Source organism: Batrachochytrium dendrobatidis, assembly GCF_000203795.2.
Source record: "Batrachochytrium dendrobatidis JAM81 unplaced genomic scaffold BATDEscaffold_10, whole genome shotgun sequence".
NCBI classification, from domain to species: domain Eukaryota; kingdom Fungi; phylum Chytridiomycota; class Chytridiomycetes; order Rhizophydiales; genus Batrachochytrium; species Batrachochytrium dendrobatidis.
In genome coordinates this window covers 521,611-536,662 of record NW_006281108.1, presented here as the reverse complement: position 1 = coordinate 536,662, position 15,052 = coordinate 521,611, and the positions used below count along the sequence as shown (strand labels likewise).

The following is a 15,052-nucleotide window of genomic DNA, read 5'->3' as shown; positions in this document are numbered from 1 at the left end:
TTTTGGTTTATATTGCTGTTATCCAAAGACACTGCCTTGTGTTGGTTTGTTTAATAAATCTATGGCGTTAATTGGGGTTTATTTTATATATCCAGCAATTGCATTTTATATCGATTTAAACCGAGTACTTGGATAAATCTGCTGCTTGGTGTTGTGGTATACAAGAATGTGCGACTTGAAAATAGCTAAATTCCAGTCAAAAACACTTTTGATCAACAAGCCGAGTGTTGTGGCCTGGCTCTAGTCTAAAGAAACAAATGTTTTAACATGTACATATTGAAGCCAGTAGATGTATGTGACGTTTTAATAATTCACTTTTAGAATAAAGTTTATCAGTTGTAGTCGTATTCATGCAAAGTGTAACACTATCTTAGCAACTACTTTTGGAATAAGCAGTGTTTGAATATCCGTTATGCTTTCCTATTAAACACTGATTGTCTACTCAATCAACATTCCCAGTATCTGGAATCTTACGCTGTACAAAACCATTCTCTATTAAAGCGATTGTTGGCAAGGTTCAAGAACAAACCATAAGGGTTCTATACCTTGTGATATTGCTGCTTGACCAATCGACAGTTCATGTAGGCCTTGTCAAGGAGTTCAGTCAGAACAGTGCTGACCAGTAGACTGACAGTCCATTCATGAAACTATTGTGTATTTTGGCATTCTTGTTTAGTGCTTCATTTTACGTGGATACGGCGGTGATAAGCAGCGAGTATCCATTTGCAAGTCCAAGTAAATGGGTTTGTTTGTGGAATCTAGTTGGTATTTTCTGCAAGTTGCAGTGTTTTGCCCAGCGGAAGCAAGGGTTGCTCAACAGTAAAATGGCTTCAGAATTAACTGAGCCAATTAAACGCATAGATGCTCACTGCATGAAATAGTCGCTGATAGTGGATTGCTATAGGACAAGTGCTGCCAATAGTGTTGGTAATAGTTGTCCTCAGGATAACTTTGATGCTGAAATAAGTCAAGATCAGCCGACGACGACTTACCCCTCCTTCCACAAGGTCTGGATTTGCCGAGTCTGTGTTTGGCAGAGAGCTGAAAGTGCACGTATTTTACTTGAATCTGCAACCAAGTTGATCTAGCAAACTAGTGTTTTTCAATAATAGATTCAAACTACTTTTATCAGCAAACTACTTTCATATGAATAGATTCTCAATATCTGATTTGCTTGATGGCGATGGGCGGTTGAGCGAATCCGAGTCTTATGATACCATCACTGTACATCCAACAACAGCTAATCTTGTGGATAGTCACGATTCATATCCACCACCTCAATATGCGTATCAGCCATGGTCTAATAAACTGCAAATGAACACAGCTGCTTCGACCTTTAATGCCGATGCGGCTCAGACATCATCCACTGTTGATTGTACCCTGACCACCGCACCCTATCCCCCTCCTATCCCCATCTCTGCTCTTACTTTACCCGAATTTCCAACCACCAATATCACTCATAGTACAGACTATTCAAAGGTTGGTATTTCAAAGCAGTCCGTTGCCGGCGCGACGTGGACCAATCCCACCTTTGATTCTTCGGTGGTGCTAAATGCTACTACTCTTCAACAACCTTCAACTGCTTTCAGCTCTCGGCAGAAAACAGAAGTTTCAGATCATGTTAAAACAGTTTCTCCAGTATCTACTCCAAGAGTTATGCCTACAGTATCTTCAAACTATACTCCATCTATACCATCTTATCCCACTAACCAAGTTACACTTCCAACTCAAATCCAACAGCAACGTCCTTTTGTGCAACAACAGCCTCAACAATCATCATATCAACAGCAACTCCCTTCTTCGCCACAGCATCCGCAAAATAGCTCTCACAAAAGGCATGATCGTCGAAAGCCTCAACCACAGCAAGCTCCTTTTGCAAATAGCACATCGCGCCAAGAAACTCATAACCAGTTAGATAGATCGCAGCAGTATAAATGGCAACAGCACAATGCACTGCGTTTTCAATCCGACCCCAATCGTCCTGTTGATCAGACTTTGAATGAGAAACACACTCTTGGATTTCTCTCAAAACCTAATCGAGATCAAACTGTCTCGCCCAAGTTGAATTATGCTGCTCGCTCATCCGTTATACAACCTAGTAAAGTACAAGAGAATGGATTGCCTTCAACCATCAATACCACAGCTGCTAGTTCTGCAAGTATTAGATCTGCCTCTACTTTAAGTGCCGTTGATGTTGATGGCATGCCTGCCCTTGCATATTCAGCATCTGCTACTTCAGCTCAAATGTCCAACCAGCATCGGTTTAGACGACCTACCCTTGCCAACTCCAAGGCTACTACTCCAGTACTAGGCCTAGCTGGGCTTCCAAATGGAATGACAAAGGACGATTATGTCAATCGTGAGCGTGACGATCTTATTACCAAGGTAAATCACGATTTAAGATTTGAATTGACAGTGTACACTTGGTATTGAGTCAATTATTTTATATACATAAAACTAATATAATTGTACATGTAGGCTTTGACAAAAAAGATTTTCCGGTTGGTATCTAAATTTGGTACAGATGAAGACTTTAAAAGCATGAGCAGCTCAAATGGAAATAATGCCATCACAGCTGTACCTCGTGGGCCCAAACGGCAGTCTAGCGAGGTGGATACCAATCAATCATCCAAACGAGCCAAGTTTTCAAATGAGCTCTCATTGCAAGATATTGTTTGTTCAGAGACCACTCTGCTGCAAGCATCGCAGTGGAAGCCAATTCTTCAACTTCCATCCGAGTATGGTGATATATCTGTTGTGTTGAATACACGAGAGGTGTTTGCCATTCCACACGGAACTTCCTTTGTACTTGAACCTCATTACATTGTTGAAAAGGCTTTACCCCGGTCCTATTTTGGCATTTTACAGCAATGCAGTATTGCTCACTCGTTTGTGTTTGATTGGCCTGAGCCTGATCATGTCTTTTTCCAAGAGATTGCAGGAACACGCAAAAGTACATTTGTGACGGTAAGAGAACAAACTACAGGCGAGCAATGGGGATTGCATCTCAAGCCATCCAAAGAGAGAACAAATATGTTTGGATATTTGTGCAAAGGGGATATGATTGCCAAAGTGATTCAAGAGCGAGCTGATGCGTTATTGAGAACACGTAAACTACCACTTGTCTTGGATCTAGACGACACACTTGTGCGTGTCGTTGGGAATGCGCCGGGGAGATATGTTCCAGAATCTGAAGTTCCATTGGTGATGCATCGGGTAAGAGATCTTCACGATGGTAGAAAGGTTGTTTTGACAGAACGAGTTCACGAGTTTCTTGATTGGGCACAAAAGTATTACGAGATTTCTGTATGCTCGCTTGGAGACCAACCCTATGTGGATATGGTGGTGAATGTTTTAGATCCATCACGAACAGTCATTCGGGGTATTGCATACTCTGCTCGGAATGAATATATGTATATTTCACAGTCCTGGAGTTCCCGACGACCACCCAAGGATCTGCTATCGCTGTTTCCGTACTGTGCCGAGAGAGAACCAGGCCTGCCAACAATTGATCCCATTATTATTGATGACAATGTGAGCATGTGGCCAGCCGACCAACAGGACAATATCATTGTAGGTAGCAGGTCAAGATGTTTTTGATTTAATATATGACTCTAATCAAGTTTCTTGCTATTTTTGATCATGATCATTGCAGGTGGTGCGAGAAAACACACAATCCAAAGTCTGGAATGTATCGCTATTCCCCGTAGTACAGCAGGCACTATCATATGTTCACGAAAGCTACTTTAGGCAACTCGATGCATGGGGAGCATCAGAAAAAAGTCAGCGCGGAGCACCACCTACAGCAACAGGATGCTATAAAGAGTACTTGCGACGAGAATTGAGTTTCAAGATTGCCAGTGCACCCACTGGAATAGTTTCAGATGGGCCAACTGGATCCGTAGTGGCAATGCCTGAAGCTATTGCAACTGTCAGTAGTTAATATAAGCAAACAGAATGCCACGGATTTGATATGTAAAAATGAAGTTTTGAATTGGTATACTATTTCATGGCCAAGGTTTCATTTACAGCCTAGTATTCACGTAAAATAGAACATTTGGATTTATCTTGCAGGGATTACTTTGTAATCAACAATGGTTGAATATTTATGATTGTTGGAAATCAACTGCTTGTTCAATAAACAACGATTATACAAACTATAATCTTAAACTGTCCATTCTTCTCTTTTGGTACAATCATGTATTGTATGATTATCAGGTTCATGTATTGCAATCCAAATATCGAACTCGACTATTTTCAATCCAACTCTGTATTCTAAAAACCCGGATACGTTTGTCTAGTTTAAAAACAGATATTGAATGTTTCAGAAATGCGACTGTGCATGCCAACATTCGTTTAGTTGTTTTACACAAAATGAGTCAACATGTGTAACAAACCGTCGATTCCATGGAATGATTCTCGTTAAATTACTGGTCAGATTGTGCCTTTGAGCCATCAGCGTTTATTTCTTGTTTCATTTTACATGAATATGGCTGTGAAGTCAAGTTTACGGGAATAAAAACCAACGGGTTGACAATGATTGCAAACCCATATTTGTGGCTGAAAAAATTCTGCCTTATTATAGCCATTCAAAACCAGATATAGTAAAACAACCCTAAACTGCTTCCAGTTGTCCATTTCAATAGAATTGATTGCCAGCCATTGATCATCTCAGTAGTCTCAAAACATAGCATACATTCAGTTTTATAGACTTGAATACATGATGCAGGAACCTGATAACTTTGATTACATTATTAATCAGATTAATCTTATCGGATCCGATGTGCAAACGGATATGGGGTCAGAAATCTCTCCAACCTCGATCAATGGTCTGAATAGTCCAGCATTTGAATTAATTGATACTAAATCATCTGAGCTGATGGTTGGTATGCACCATCGACCCACGAGTAGCCAGGATGGAGCGAACTCTCGTATGTGGACACATTCTTATGCGACGGGAGCGAATTCACCAGGAGATACTTCTAGTAGTGGATTGGCATCACCGACAACTGCTAGGTCAATGGGAGCGTTTGGGTTAAGACAAGCTCAAGGTTATTCTGGCAATTCTAGAATTCCATCGCAATCGCCCAAAAGCACAGCGCATCTCAGACAAGTGACTGTTGGGGAATATAGTGCAGCAGTGCATTCACAACCAGTGGTGATTGTTGTTGCTGGTCATGATGTTGACACTGGTATAAAGAGTGATCGCATTCATAACCACCAGACTGAGTTGCATTCCGAAATAGAAGCTGTCAGACATGATTCTGATGCATGGGTACCGCCAAATCCTATTTCAACTCCATCGCCAGACAGCATCACGACTCATGATCAACCCTCTTCCTTTAACTTGGCACCTGTGCCTCAGTCTACATTGATCCAATCACATGAATCCTCGCCCACTTTGATGCATGCTCAGTCCACTGACAGTACTAATACAAACTCGGCCTTGTCTACTGATCAGGGCAAGACTGGAACCACTGGCAAGTCATACTTTTGGCGCAATCTGTTTTCTTCTGGCTCTAAATCCAAATCTCCTCACATCTCTGACAGTGTGGATGCAGTGCGGTCTAATGGTATTACGCGGGAAAGTATCGACTCGTCAGTATCTTCTCAAAGTACGGGAAGTACGATCAACGCAAACATTGCGAAAACTCCACAGCATTCATCTATACTAGATCATTCTCACGAAGGTGCAACCATTCAACAGCGTCGTGTACGTGGTGCGTCGGGTCTGAGGCTCTTGACCAAGTCTCCAGTCCCAATAGAGAGCCCATCTGAAAATACAAATGATGATCACAAAGAATTCGTATCCATGCATGTTCAGAATGCAAATCATCCAGTCATTTCTACTTCAAATACTCCAGATGTTCATCTATCCAATCATAATCACTCTAGTAGCACTGTAGATGATTGTAACCATGCATCGACTAAAGTTGTGCATACGGACCTGTTGCCCACTATTTCACCCATGACTCCATTTGATGACTCTTTTGCAATGCTAAACGCTTTTGGAGATATGCATGATAGTGCAAATGCGTTGGATTCTGACGAGCCTTGCTCATCTGGTACTGCCGCGATTTCTTTTACGGATCACACCATTCAAAGTGACACAATCGCAGTCGTACCAAACGTTATAGATAATATAAAGATGGTTTCATCTGTACCACAGGTGATCAATATAGATGTGAACGAATCAAAAGATGAAATCAAAACTTCAGAATCCATCGACTCGAATCAGGAAGTTCATGTTTCTAGAAGACACACAACAAATACACTCAACAGTCAAAGACAGAGTTGGTCATCACCTTCAGCTGCCGTTGCGACACGTTTAATTCGGCAACCCCAGTATAAAGGAAGTTTGGACATTTCAATCCTTGCACATCGTAAGCATACCGACTCCAAATTAACCGAACCCACTCCAACATATACCAATGCAGACTACTATGGATGTGTATATGGGATGCTTCCAAAATATTTAAATGATGCAATCATTCGTCGAGATTTAATTCGTGCTCAAAAATGGAATGGAATGTCTCATTCTGCCAAGAGTTTAAGCAGCATTACTGGATCTACAACAAAAAAGCTCGAAGTTTCTATGGACGACAATGGAGCAAATATTGACATGATCCACAAATTTTCTCTGCATCGCAAGGTAAACTCTACTGCTGTGCTGGCATTCTGATGATGGGTTTTGTTGACTAATTAGTGTTTGCATTATATCTTGAGTTTGCAACGCGGTTGGTTAAGGGCGTGCCACAGATATGGAGAGGTCAAGTGTGGCTAGAGCTTTTTTCGCAACGGAGTGGAATGTATGATTTCCAAAATCCTTCAGGGTTTTCTAAAAAAGCTACAAATCTGTTGAATCTATATCATGTGTGTATTGATTGATTTGCCATGTATAGGCAATTGATTGACATACAAAGTTGTACTCATACATTAATGGACAATGTCATTTTTATAGGGGTCGCAGTTGCTGTTGATTGACAAGGAGATTCTGTTTGATGCGGCCCATACCATGAGATACCATATTAGTTTTTCCACTCACAACAATTCCAAGTATGTTTTTCAGTGTATTTTATTCGCGCTTACAAGACTAATCCATGCATTTGATTATTAGTATCAAGATTCTTGCAAAGATTGCTCAAATTATCGTGCAACTTTTACCAGATTTTGGGTATAGAAAGATCGTCTTGACATGGATTGCGCTGTTGCTGACTGTTACAAACGAAGAGGTAATACTTGTTTATCTATACGATGGAGTGTTTTTGAACCACAAGGTCTAATTATAGTTTCTAGAATGCTTTTTTGATTGCCATGAGTATTTTAGAGAAACCTAGTGATGGTGCTTTGGGTACATTCTATAGCATGTATCCAGCATATTTGGACAAGTCCCGTATGCAGACAGAGTCATGTCAACAATACACTTGTTTGCTTGAAAAGTGTTTGCCCAAAGTTGCACATCATTTGGTATGTACTTTTAACATTGAAAGTAGATTAATTTACCGATTAGGGTTTTACTGACAATTTAATGTAGAAATCGCATAGTATCGAACCAAAACAATACGTTCCGGTATGGATAGATTCACTTTTTGTCCATTGTTTTGATCCGCTTCGTCGGATTTCACGTTCATCCGCTTCATCCCAAGCAGGAGGAAGTTGGAATGGACCACTTCCACTGCAGTCTCTTCTTCGTTTATGGGATCTCTATGGTCTCTACGGTTATCCCTTTCTTATATGTGCAGCGGTTGGCATGATCAAGATGTACGAAGCGGTCATTCTGCGCATGGGATCAGTCGAGCTGAATCTGTTTATTCTTGAATGCATAGGAGATCCAGCTTCTATTGCTTTTTCGAATCGGTTTATTACATTTACTGACTCGGACAAGTTTATCCAGGGGTGTCTGAGCATATGGCAAGTGTGGTTGAAGACGCACAAGAACAGCGGCACGAACAATGGACCAAACCAGAGCTTGGATGAACGGGGCAGTTGGGGATCAAGACTTTCGAATAACAGACCCCACAAGCAGCCTAAAGGAATATTTAAAACGAATCGCATGAGGACATTGAGCCCAGCAGGAAGAAATATTGATTGATCAAACAGTGTCTAGATTTGCAATGTATAAATGTTGGATAGTGCATAACACTTGATTTGTAGTTAATATTCGAGATAAAAGATAGATCTAGAGTGGTGTAAGAGCTGGTTATGCCAATGAGATCCGAAATGTGGAACTGGTTGGGAAAAGGCATTTTACCAGTTACTTTGGATAGAATAATATACTTGCAATTCAAGTTTATTGAACGGGGTTGGAGCCAACCATAAAGACTTGGCTAGAACTACCCGTGCAAGAGCTTGCAACGGAAGGAACGCGCATCCCTTCAAGATTCGCTCAGGCCAATTCGAGAAAGTCGGGCACAGCACCAAGTAAGCATTGCCATAAGGGTTAGAATTTAGTTGGGTATAAGAACAACAATTGATCCACTACTCTCCTTCAACTCAGTGTGAAGCAGTGTGCATCACCACCTATATACCAATATTTGCGATCATTGGACTATGCAACAGCAGATAGACTCGAGCGCGCATGAGCAATATCAACAGCAATATCAGTATCTTGTGGATGAATCTACAGACATGACAGCACCATTGGTGGTGCAACTTCAAAAGAGTTCCTGTAACAGTGGAACCAATGCTCAATCACCCAAAGAACAGTGGTATTCCTTGAGAAGAAGACTATCCAAGTTGGTAATGCGATCCAGTCCTCCAGCCACTCCTCCAGCATCTGGCCATAGCACTGCTGCAGGCTGTCCTTTGCATGCTCCAAGTAGCGATTCCAGTGTTGCCATGGCTTTCCCAACCACACCCAATGGATCGTCTGTAGTGTCATCTCCTCATGGCTCAGGGCTTCCATCTGCTGCTCCATCCACAAACAGCAGTCAAAATATGAGCATGGATCAGCGACTCTATTCCAAACCACCATTGCATTACATAGGCACTCCAGCAGGTAGCAATACACACTCTGTCCATCCTCACAACCATAAATGTCATCCGGACCTGCAGCATAGCAAACAATCCTCGCCCACCACTTTTACTACCCATCCCGCCCTTTTGGCAAGGATGCGATCCGAAGGGTCTGTCTTGCATGCCTGCTATGAGCGAATTTCCCCCCCTGCAGCAGCTGCTTGCGCTAGTAATCATATAGATTGCATTAATAAGGATGTGACTGACTCTACCCAAACTCTTGCATCGACTGCTCTTGACCATTGTTCTATTGCTCCGACATCTCCAATTGTTCAGTCGAATAGCCAAAATTTTACTGCATCTGAAACCCTCGTTGACATGAAAGCCTTTTCGCAGACTGAGCTGGCCTGGAACCACTACAATGATCATCATCAAGGTGTAGATTACCAGGACATGGACCATGGCTCTTTATATCAGGATATAGATCAGCACGTAGTATACAAACCATCTCTACAGCATATACCACAGGAGCAGCAGACTAAACAGTATGAGCAACAGAAACCATATTTATACAAGCAGTATGAATACCCAGTGACAGCTCATGTACCGTCTCAGTCAGACTTGCAACCATCAAGCTCAATGTCATTCCCTACTGCTGTGCAACATGCACCAGTGTCTGTGGACTCTTTATCCATGAACAAAACGTTGGGATCAAAATCATCGATAGTGTCGTCAAGTGCGTCAGCATTCACTTATTCGACAACATCCAACACGGCCAGCACCAATGGCCAGATTCATGATCAGCAAGGTAATTCAAGTGACTTTTACTATGCTTGTGGCTATAATTCTTTGTTCTCCCTGCTTAATGGCCATTGTCAACCCTTCTTGGGTCTCCGCTCCTTGACATCTAGCTATAAGCTCTTGTTTTAGATAAGGCGGAGATTACCTTGAACGCGATGTTGCAAAGGGCAGTCCAATAGCCCTGACTTGAACCATTCATTACTTTCTGCTTTGGCTTACTTGCATCACTAACACTTGTTGAATATGAATTCTTACATTCATGAATACAACAAACACTCTCTTCCGGGTGCCTCTGTAGCTTTAATGCCTGCCCGCATCAAATCTACTGCATCCGACTTGTACGCGATGCTTAAACCTCAGCCAGATGTCAAGTCTATTCATACTGCTTTGGACTCCCATTCAACTGTTACCACCCAATATATGCAGTATCAACAGCAACGCCAACTGCCTCCAAGATCTTCTGTTCTTCAGCCACAGAATAACCAGCAACATGAGCAATATTTACCGCAGCATTACCCAGTACAGTCTCATATTGACGCTTATACATTTCAGCAACAACCACAAATGCTATCTAAAAATACCGACCATAATTACTACGCCGTCTCTAATCCTCCTGCTGTAAATACCATTCCAAGTAAAACTGACGCTGATTCATCTTGCACTACTAACCGGACTCCCAAATCTAACAGCGTTCGTCTTCCATTGACACCTGAAGGTAAACTACATTGTAGGGTCCATGTAGATAAATTTTGCTAACGGTAGTTTGTTTTTTATTCTAGTTACTGTAAAGCAATTCAAATCTCTCTTGACTGCTCACGAGCTGGTCGAGATTCATGATTTTCCCGAGATTTACTTTGCTGGTGCGCAAAAGATTGAAAAGGTTGGTGGATCCAAACGTCGTACTGGTGCTGATTTGGCTGAAACTTGGAACATTGAGGGAACTGCCAAGGATCGTGATGGGAGCGTTTGCAACTCTGGTGAGTTTTAAACATATTTTTATGACTATACATTGTTGACTCGCTGACAATGTAAACTGTTTTTATCTGGCTTTCAATCACTTTAGGTTTTGATGACACACATGGCGACCTGTACTTGACTAGACACGATCATATCTGCTATCGTTATGAAATTCTTTCTTTGCTTGGAAAAGGCTCGTTTGGCCAGGTGATCAAGTGCTATGACCACAAGACAAAAACAAATGTTGCTCTTAAGATTATTCGTAACAAGAAGCGATTTGAAAAACAAGGCGCTATTGAAGTCAAGGTTCTTGAGCGAATTCGTCAAGAAGATCCAGAAAACAACCTTTCTCTCATTCATATTTTTGAGCATTTTTACTTTCGTGGTCATCTTTGTTTAACATTTGAGCTCCTTGGAACCAATCTGTACGAATGGCTTAAAGCCGGATCATTTAAAGGAGTGCATCTTGGTGTTATTCACGGATTTGCCAAGCAAATATTAAACTGTCTAAATGCTCTTGTCAATGTCAAAATTGTCCACTGTGATCTCAAACCTGAAAACATTTTATTGAGGGATGTTACCTACTTGCAGCCTTCACGGTTTGATTCTAATTCGACATCATCGTCAAGCGCTTCTAGTCGCTCAGTTATGAGTTCTCGTATTCCCCAGGGTTTTGATTCATTGCATCCTAAATATAACATCAAAGTGATTGATTTTGGCAGCAGTTGCTTTGAGAATGAGCGCCTTTATACCTATGTTCAATCTCGTTTCTACCGCAGTCCCGAAGTTATTCTTGGAATCCCGTATCACATGTCCATTGATATGTGGTCGATGGGTTGCATTCTTGCCGAACTTTATACCGGATATCCGCTTTTTCCAGGTGAAAACGAGCAAGAGCAACTTGCTTGCATTATGGAAATTAAAGGAGTTCCTCCTCTGAGCGTTTTATCTCAAGGCACCCGAACCAAAGTGTTTTTTGATTCCCGAAACCAACCTATACTCGTACCCAATTCAAAGGGGAAAAAACGTAAACCATCTACCAAGACACTTTCATCTGTGCTTAAATGCACCGATATGGCGTTTCTTGATTTTCTTGACCAGTGTTTAAGCTGGGATGCCAGCACTCGCATAAAACCTCACGAGGCCATTAATCATCCTTTTATCACGGGTGTCCGATTCATTCCGGTTATTCCTGAAATTCCTGTTTCATCTACCTATTCTAGAGCCACGCCAAAAACTGCATCGGCAGCTCCTAAACATACTACTTCGGTTATATCTACTTCATCCGCGATTGAAACAGGCAGTACTTATGTTTCCAGAATGACTGGAAAAGTATCGGATAACCATTTGAGTACGGGGCGTATCAAGTATTCTTCACTCTCTACTCTGCCATCTACTGCTGCAACTGCGACTCGATCCGCTCGTATCATGACCGCTCCTGCTGCTGAAAAAACGAGTGAGCAGCAACATATGACTACACACAAGCATATACAGCAACAGTCTAGGGAACACAATAATGAATCTCACACTCTTCGTACACGTGCATCATTCGATTACACACAAATCAGCAGGAGTATGTTGCCATCTGTAGCATCGGCTTATCAACGCAAGAATGATGGATTGAAAAGTATGAATCAGGCTCAACCTTATCAAAATGGTGATCTTCCGGTTCATACTTTTGGGACTGCTGGTTTGTCTACTCATGGATATTCTGCAACCACCCAAACTACCTATCCAGGCAGTCATTGTAGCAATATAGACACTATGAACCTGAATTATACAAAAGACACCGCTCATACCACTCACAGCGCAAATGGCTCTGGCAACATGACCTATTCTCAGCAACAAGCTGACGCGAGTATGTGTTCGACTGATTCACTGCCACCCATCATGTATACCGTTTCTACAGACTCTACAGCGCGAGCAGCAGTACCTTCTGATCAGCGACGTCATACTCTGCAGTCCTCGCTAGCGGCTCGTAAGCCACGTTTGCATCTTTCAAAAATGGATCATGGTGGTCAGGCTGCAGGTGGACTAGCCGCCAGCGGCACGGTCTATATGAATACGTCTGGCATAAAGGTGTCGGGAAACGATACACAAAAGATGGCTACTGCGCGCAAGAGTTCAACCAGGCTAATACGTGAAGGTGCAGCGGCTCTTGCTTCATCGTCGCGAACATGGAAATAGCCCATTGTAATCTATACATGCCTACTTTTTACTTTGGGCTGTTTCTGGGAATTAAAAAGACCAAGACTTTGTACAAGTCTTGTTTCTGGCTCGTTGCATTCAATGTTTTTTGTTTTTTATTGCCAAACTTTCTTTTTTAATCATCATGATAGACATGCAAAATACATATTAAAGAGTCAGTTTTGGAATATTCGTCATGTTTATTTTTTTACTCATTAACGAGATAAACAGTGCTGGATAATGCCAAACAAATTAATGCATTGAAAGGTTGTATAGTTTATCAAATTGCCATCACCGAGGGTAAGGGTATATGCTGTGTAAATAAATGCTGCAGAGTTCCAGCCTGATTTTTCATGACGGATGCTGTCTCTTCAAAGTTGATTTGGGTTTACGCTCATCACGGGAAGAACCAGCCAAGCCATCATCACAAGCAGCAGCGGATTGTTTAAAAGCGATAGATGAACCATCACCGCACATTCCAGATATACCCGACTCGCGTATATCCACCCTCTCTTCCATCAAGTTCGACTCGCTACAGGCTGTATCTTCCATAACTTCAAAACATATCCAAACATCCTTTCCGCCCACTACACATAGCTCAAACCGGCGTTCTCTCACTCGCTCCACGCGGAAATCCCATACAATCAACGATTTCTTTCCTTGGAACTCCACGTTGCTTACCAACATGGTTTCATCCACGTCCATGCGAGAATACACCACATCTCGAAACGGGGGAACAAAGTATCCCGAGGTTTGGATTGAAATGGTTTCGGATGATGCATACATGTGCTTGGTGCGAGTGGAATGACATGGGGGGCAAATATGCTGTGGTATTAGTGTGGGGTTTGAAAGTCGAGCAATAGACGATTGCGCAGGCTGAATAAATGGATATGCTGGATACACACTTCCAGATGCATCTGTAGTGGTCATGTCAGGATTAGATCCCAAATTGGACAAATCTGTGCTACCTGAAAACAATCCATTTGATATCGATACCATACATGACGGTGGCCGCAGTGAATATATCGATCGCAGATGTACTTGATGCGGCACAGATGGCACTACATTTGCTAATGGTGTCAGTGACCATGTTGAAAGTTCGTCTGGATATGCTCCGTTTGTAATCACATAATGTGTACCAATATGAAATGTATGTGGCGCGTAGGTGAACCTGTGAATATCGATATCATCATCACGGAGTTTGGCAATGCATGTAATTGAAAGTGGCGATTTGTGTGCATTGGTAGATGGTATAATGCAGGTGGACGAAGAAGCTTGTGAGCTGTTTTGATGTCTAAAAATGGCCAACTTGCTTGCTGATGTGCAGGGGTTTACCAACATGTGTTTTGGATCATATTCGTGTTCCACGGATGGCTTTTTGGATTCCTGTAAAGGTGACATTTCATACAAAAAATACGAACCATCATTCACACCAACACCAATAAATGAGTCTCTGATTGCTACATGAAAATTGGAGTTGGTTTCAACCGTATGACCATTGTTATCATACGAGTAGTTTGAATGCATACTGAAGCTTGCAAATGGATGATCCATGTAGACATTCCATATATGAGTGAATCCGTGGAATGTGATAGTGACGAGAGTGTGGTGATGGATATTAATCGAAGCAATGTCCGATTCAAGAGTTCTGTATATGGCATAGAATAAAACAATTGTTATAACCAAATAAACTTATCACGCATGATAATGGGTTTATGCCAATGATATCTCACAAAATACAGCACAAGTAAACTTACAAACGAGAATCAATTGTCTTGATACAAAGACGTGACGCAATCTTCCATACTTTGATAATGTACGCCGAGTCAATTGAGACCAGTAGCCCTTCAGAATTACCAATGATTTTTGTTACAGTGTGTTGATGCCCAACTAGTGTAAACTGAGCCTTTGAGCGATCGGTCTCGCTTAAATCCAAAGCATAAATTTTTGTATCCGAATTGGAATCGCCAGCATCAGTCTTTTGCGCATTTCCAATCCAGAATATGGATGACCCATCCAAAACCATACATGAAAAGTCTGATGTCTTGACTGGCCAAATCATCAGAAACCGCAGCTTGGATCGATCAAGTCGATCATTGTGTATATGATTCATACTTGCATTGCTTGCCAGTATATTTTCTTTACAATACGA

The 15,052-nt window shown here is 41.8% G+C and overlaps 5 protein-coding genes across 5 annotated transcripts; 4 read left to right on the top strand and 1 right to left on the bottom strand.

The window, feature by feature from the left end:
- Positions 1-3,202: 3,202 nt before the first annotated feature.
- On the top strand, positions 3,203-4,012 carry BATDEDRAFT_37255 (uncharacterized protein). The gene is made up of 2 exons (XM_006680751.1): positions 3,203-3,573; positions 3,656-4,012. The coding sequence occupies exons 1-2, from the start codon at positions 3,208-3,210 to the stop codon at positions 3,941-3,943; spliced, it is 654 nt and encodes a 217-aa protein (XP_006680814.1). The 5' UTR covers positions 3,203-3,207; the 3' UTR covers positions 3,944-4,012.
- A 708-nt stretch (positions 4,013-4,720) lies between these two features.
- Positions 4,721-8,092, top strand: BATDEDRAFT_26584 (uncharacterized protein; the record flags this gene model as incomplete). Its single annotated transcript, XM_006680644.1, has 6 exons — positions 4,721-6,652; positions 6,727-6,873; positions 6,962-7,056; positions 7,118-7,232; positions 7,297-7,467; positions 7,535-8,092. The coding sequence occupies 6 exons, from the start codon at positions 4,721-4,723 to the stop codon at positions 8,090-8,092; spliced, it is 3,018 nt and encodes a 1,005-aa protein (XP_006680707.1).
- Positions 8,093-8,628: 536 nt separating this feature from the next.
- On the top strand, positions 8,629-9,885 carry BATDEDRAFT_90568 (uncharacterized protein; the record flags this gene model as incomplete). The annotated part of the gene is made up of 1 exon (XM_006680880.1): positions 8,629-9,885. The coding sequence occupies one exon, from the start codon at positions 8,629-8,631 to the stop codon at positions 9,883-9,885; it is 1,257 nt and encodes a 418-aa protein (XP_006680943.1).
- Positions 9,886-10,818: 933 nt separating this feature from the next.
- On the top strand, positions 10,819-11,877 carry BATDEDRAFT_12882 (uncharacterized protein; the record flags this gene model as incomplete). Its single annotated transcript, XM_006680546.1, has 2 exons — positions 10,819-11,289; positions 11,383-11,877. Coding segments are annotated over 2 exons (966 nt in total), but the record flags the coding sequence as incomplete, so codon positions are not given.
- A 1,207-nt stretch (positions 11,878-13,084) lies between these two features.
- Positions 13,085-13,735, bottom strand: BATDEDRAFT_37254 (uncharacterized protein). Its single transcript, XM_006680750.1, has one exon. The coding sequence runs from the start codon at positions 13,684-13,686 to the stop codon at positions 13,252-13,254; it is 435 nt and encodes a 144-aa protein (XP_006680813.1). The 5' UTR covers positions 13,687-13,735; the 3' UTR covers positions 13,085-13,251.
- Between the last annotated feature and the right edge of the window lie 1,317 nt (positions 13,736-15,052).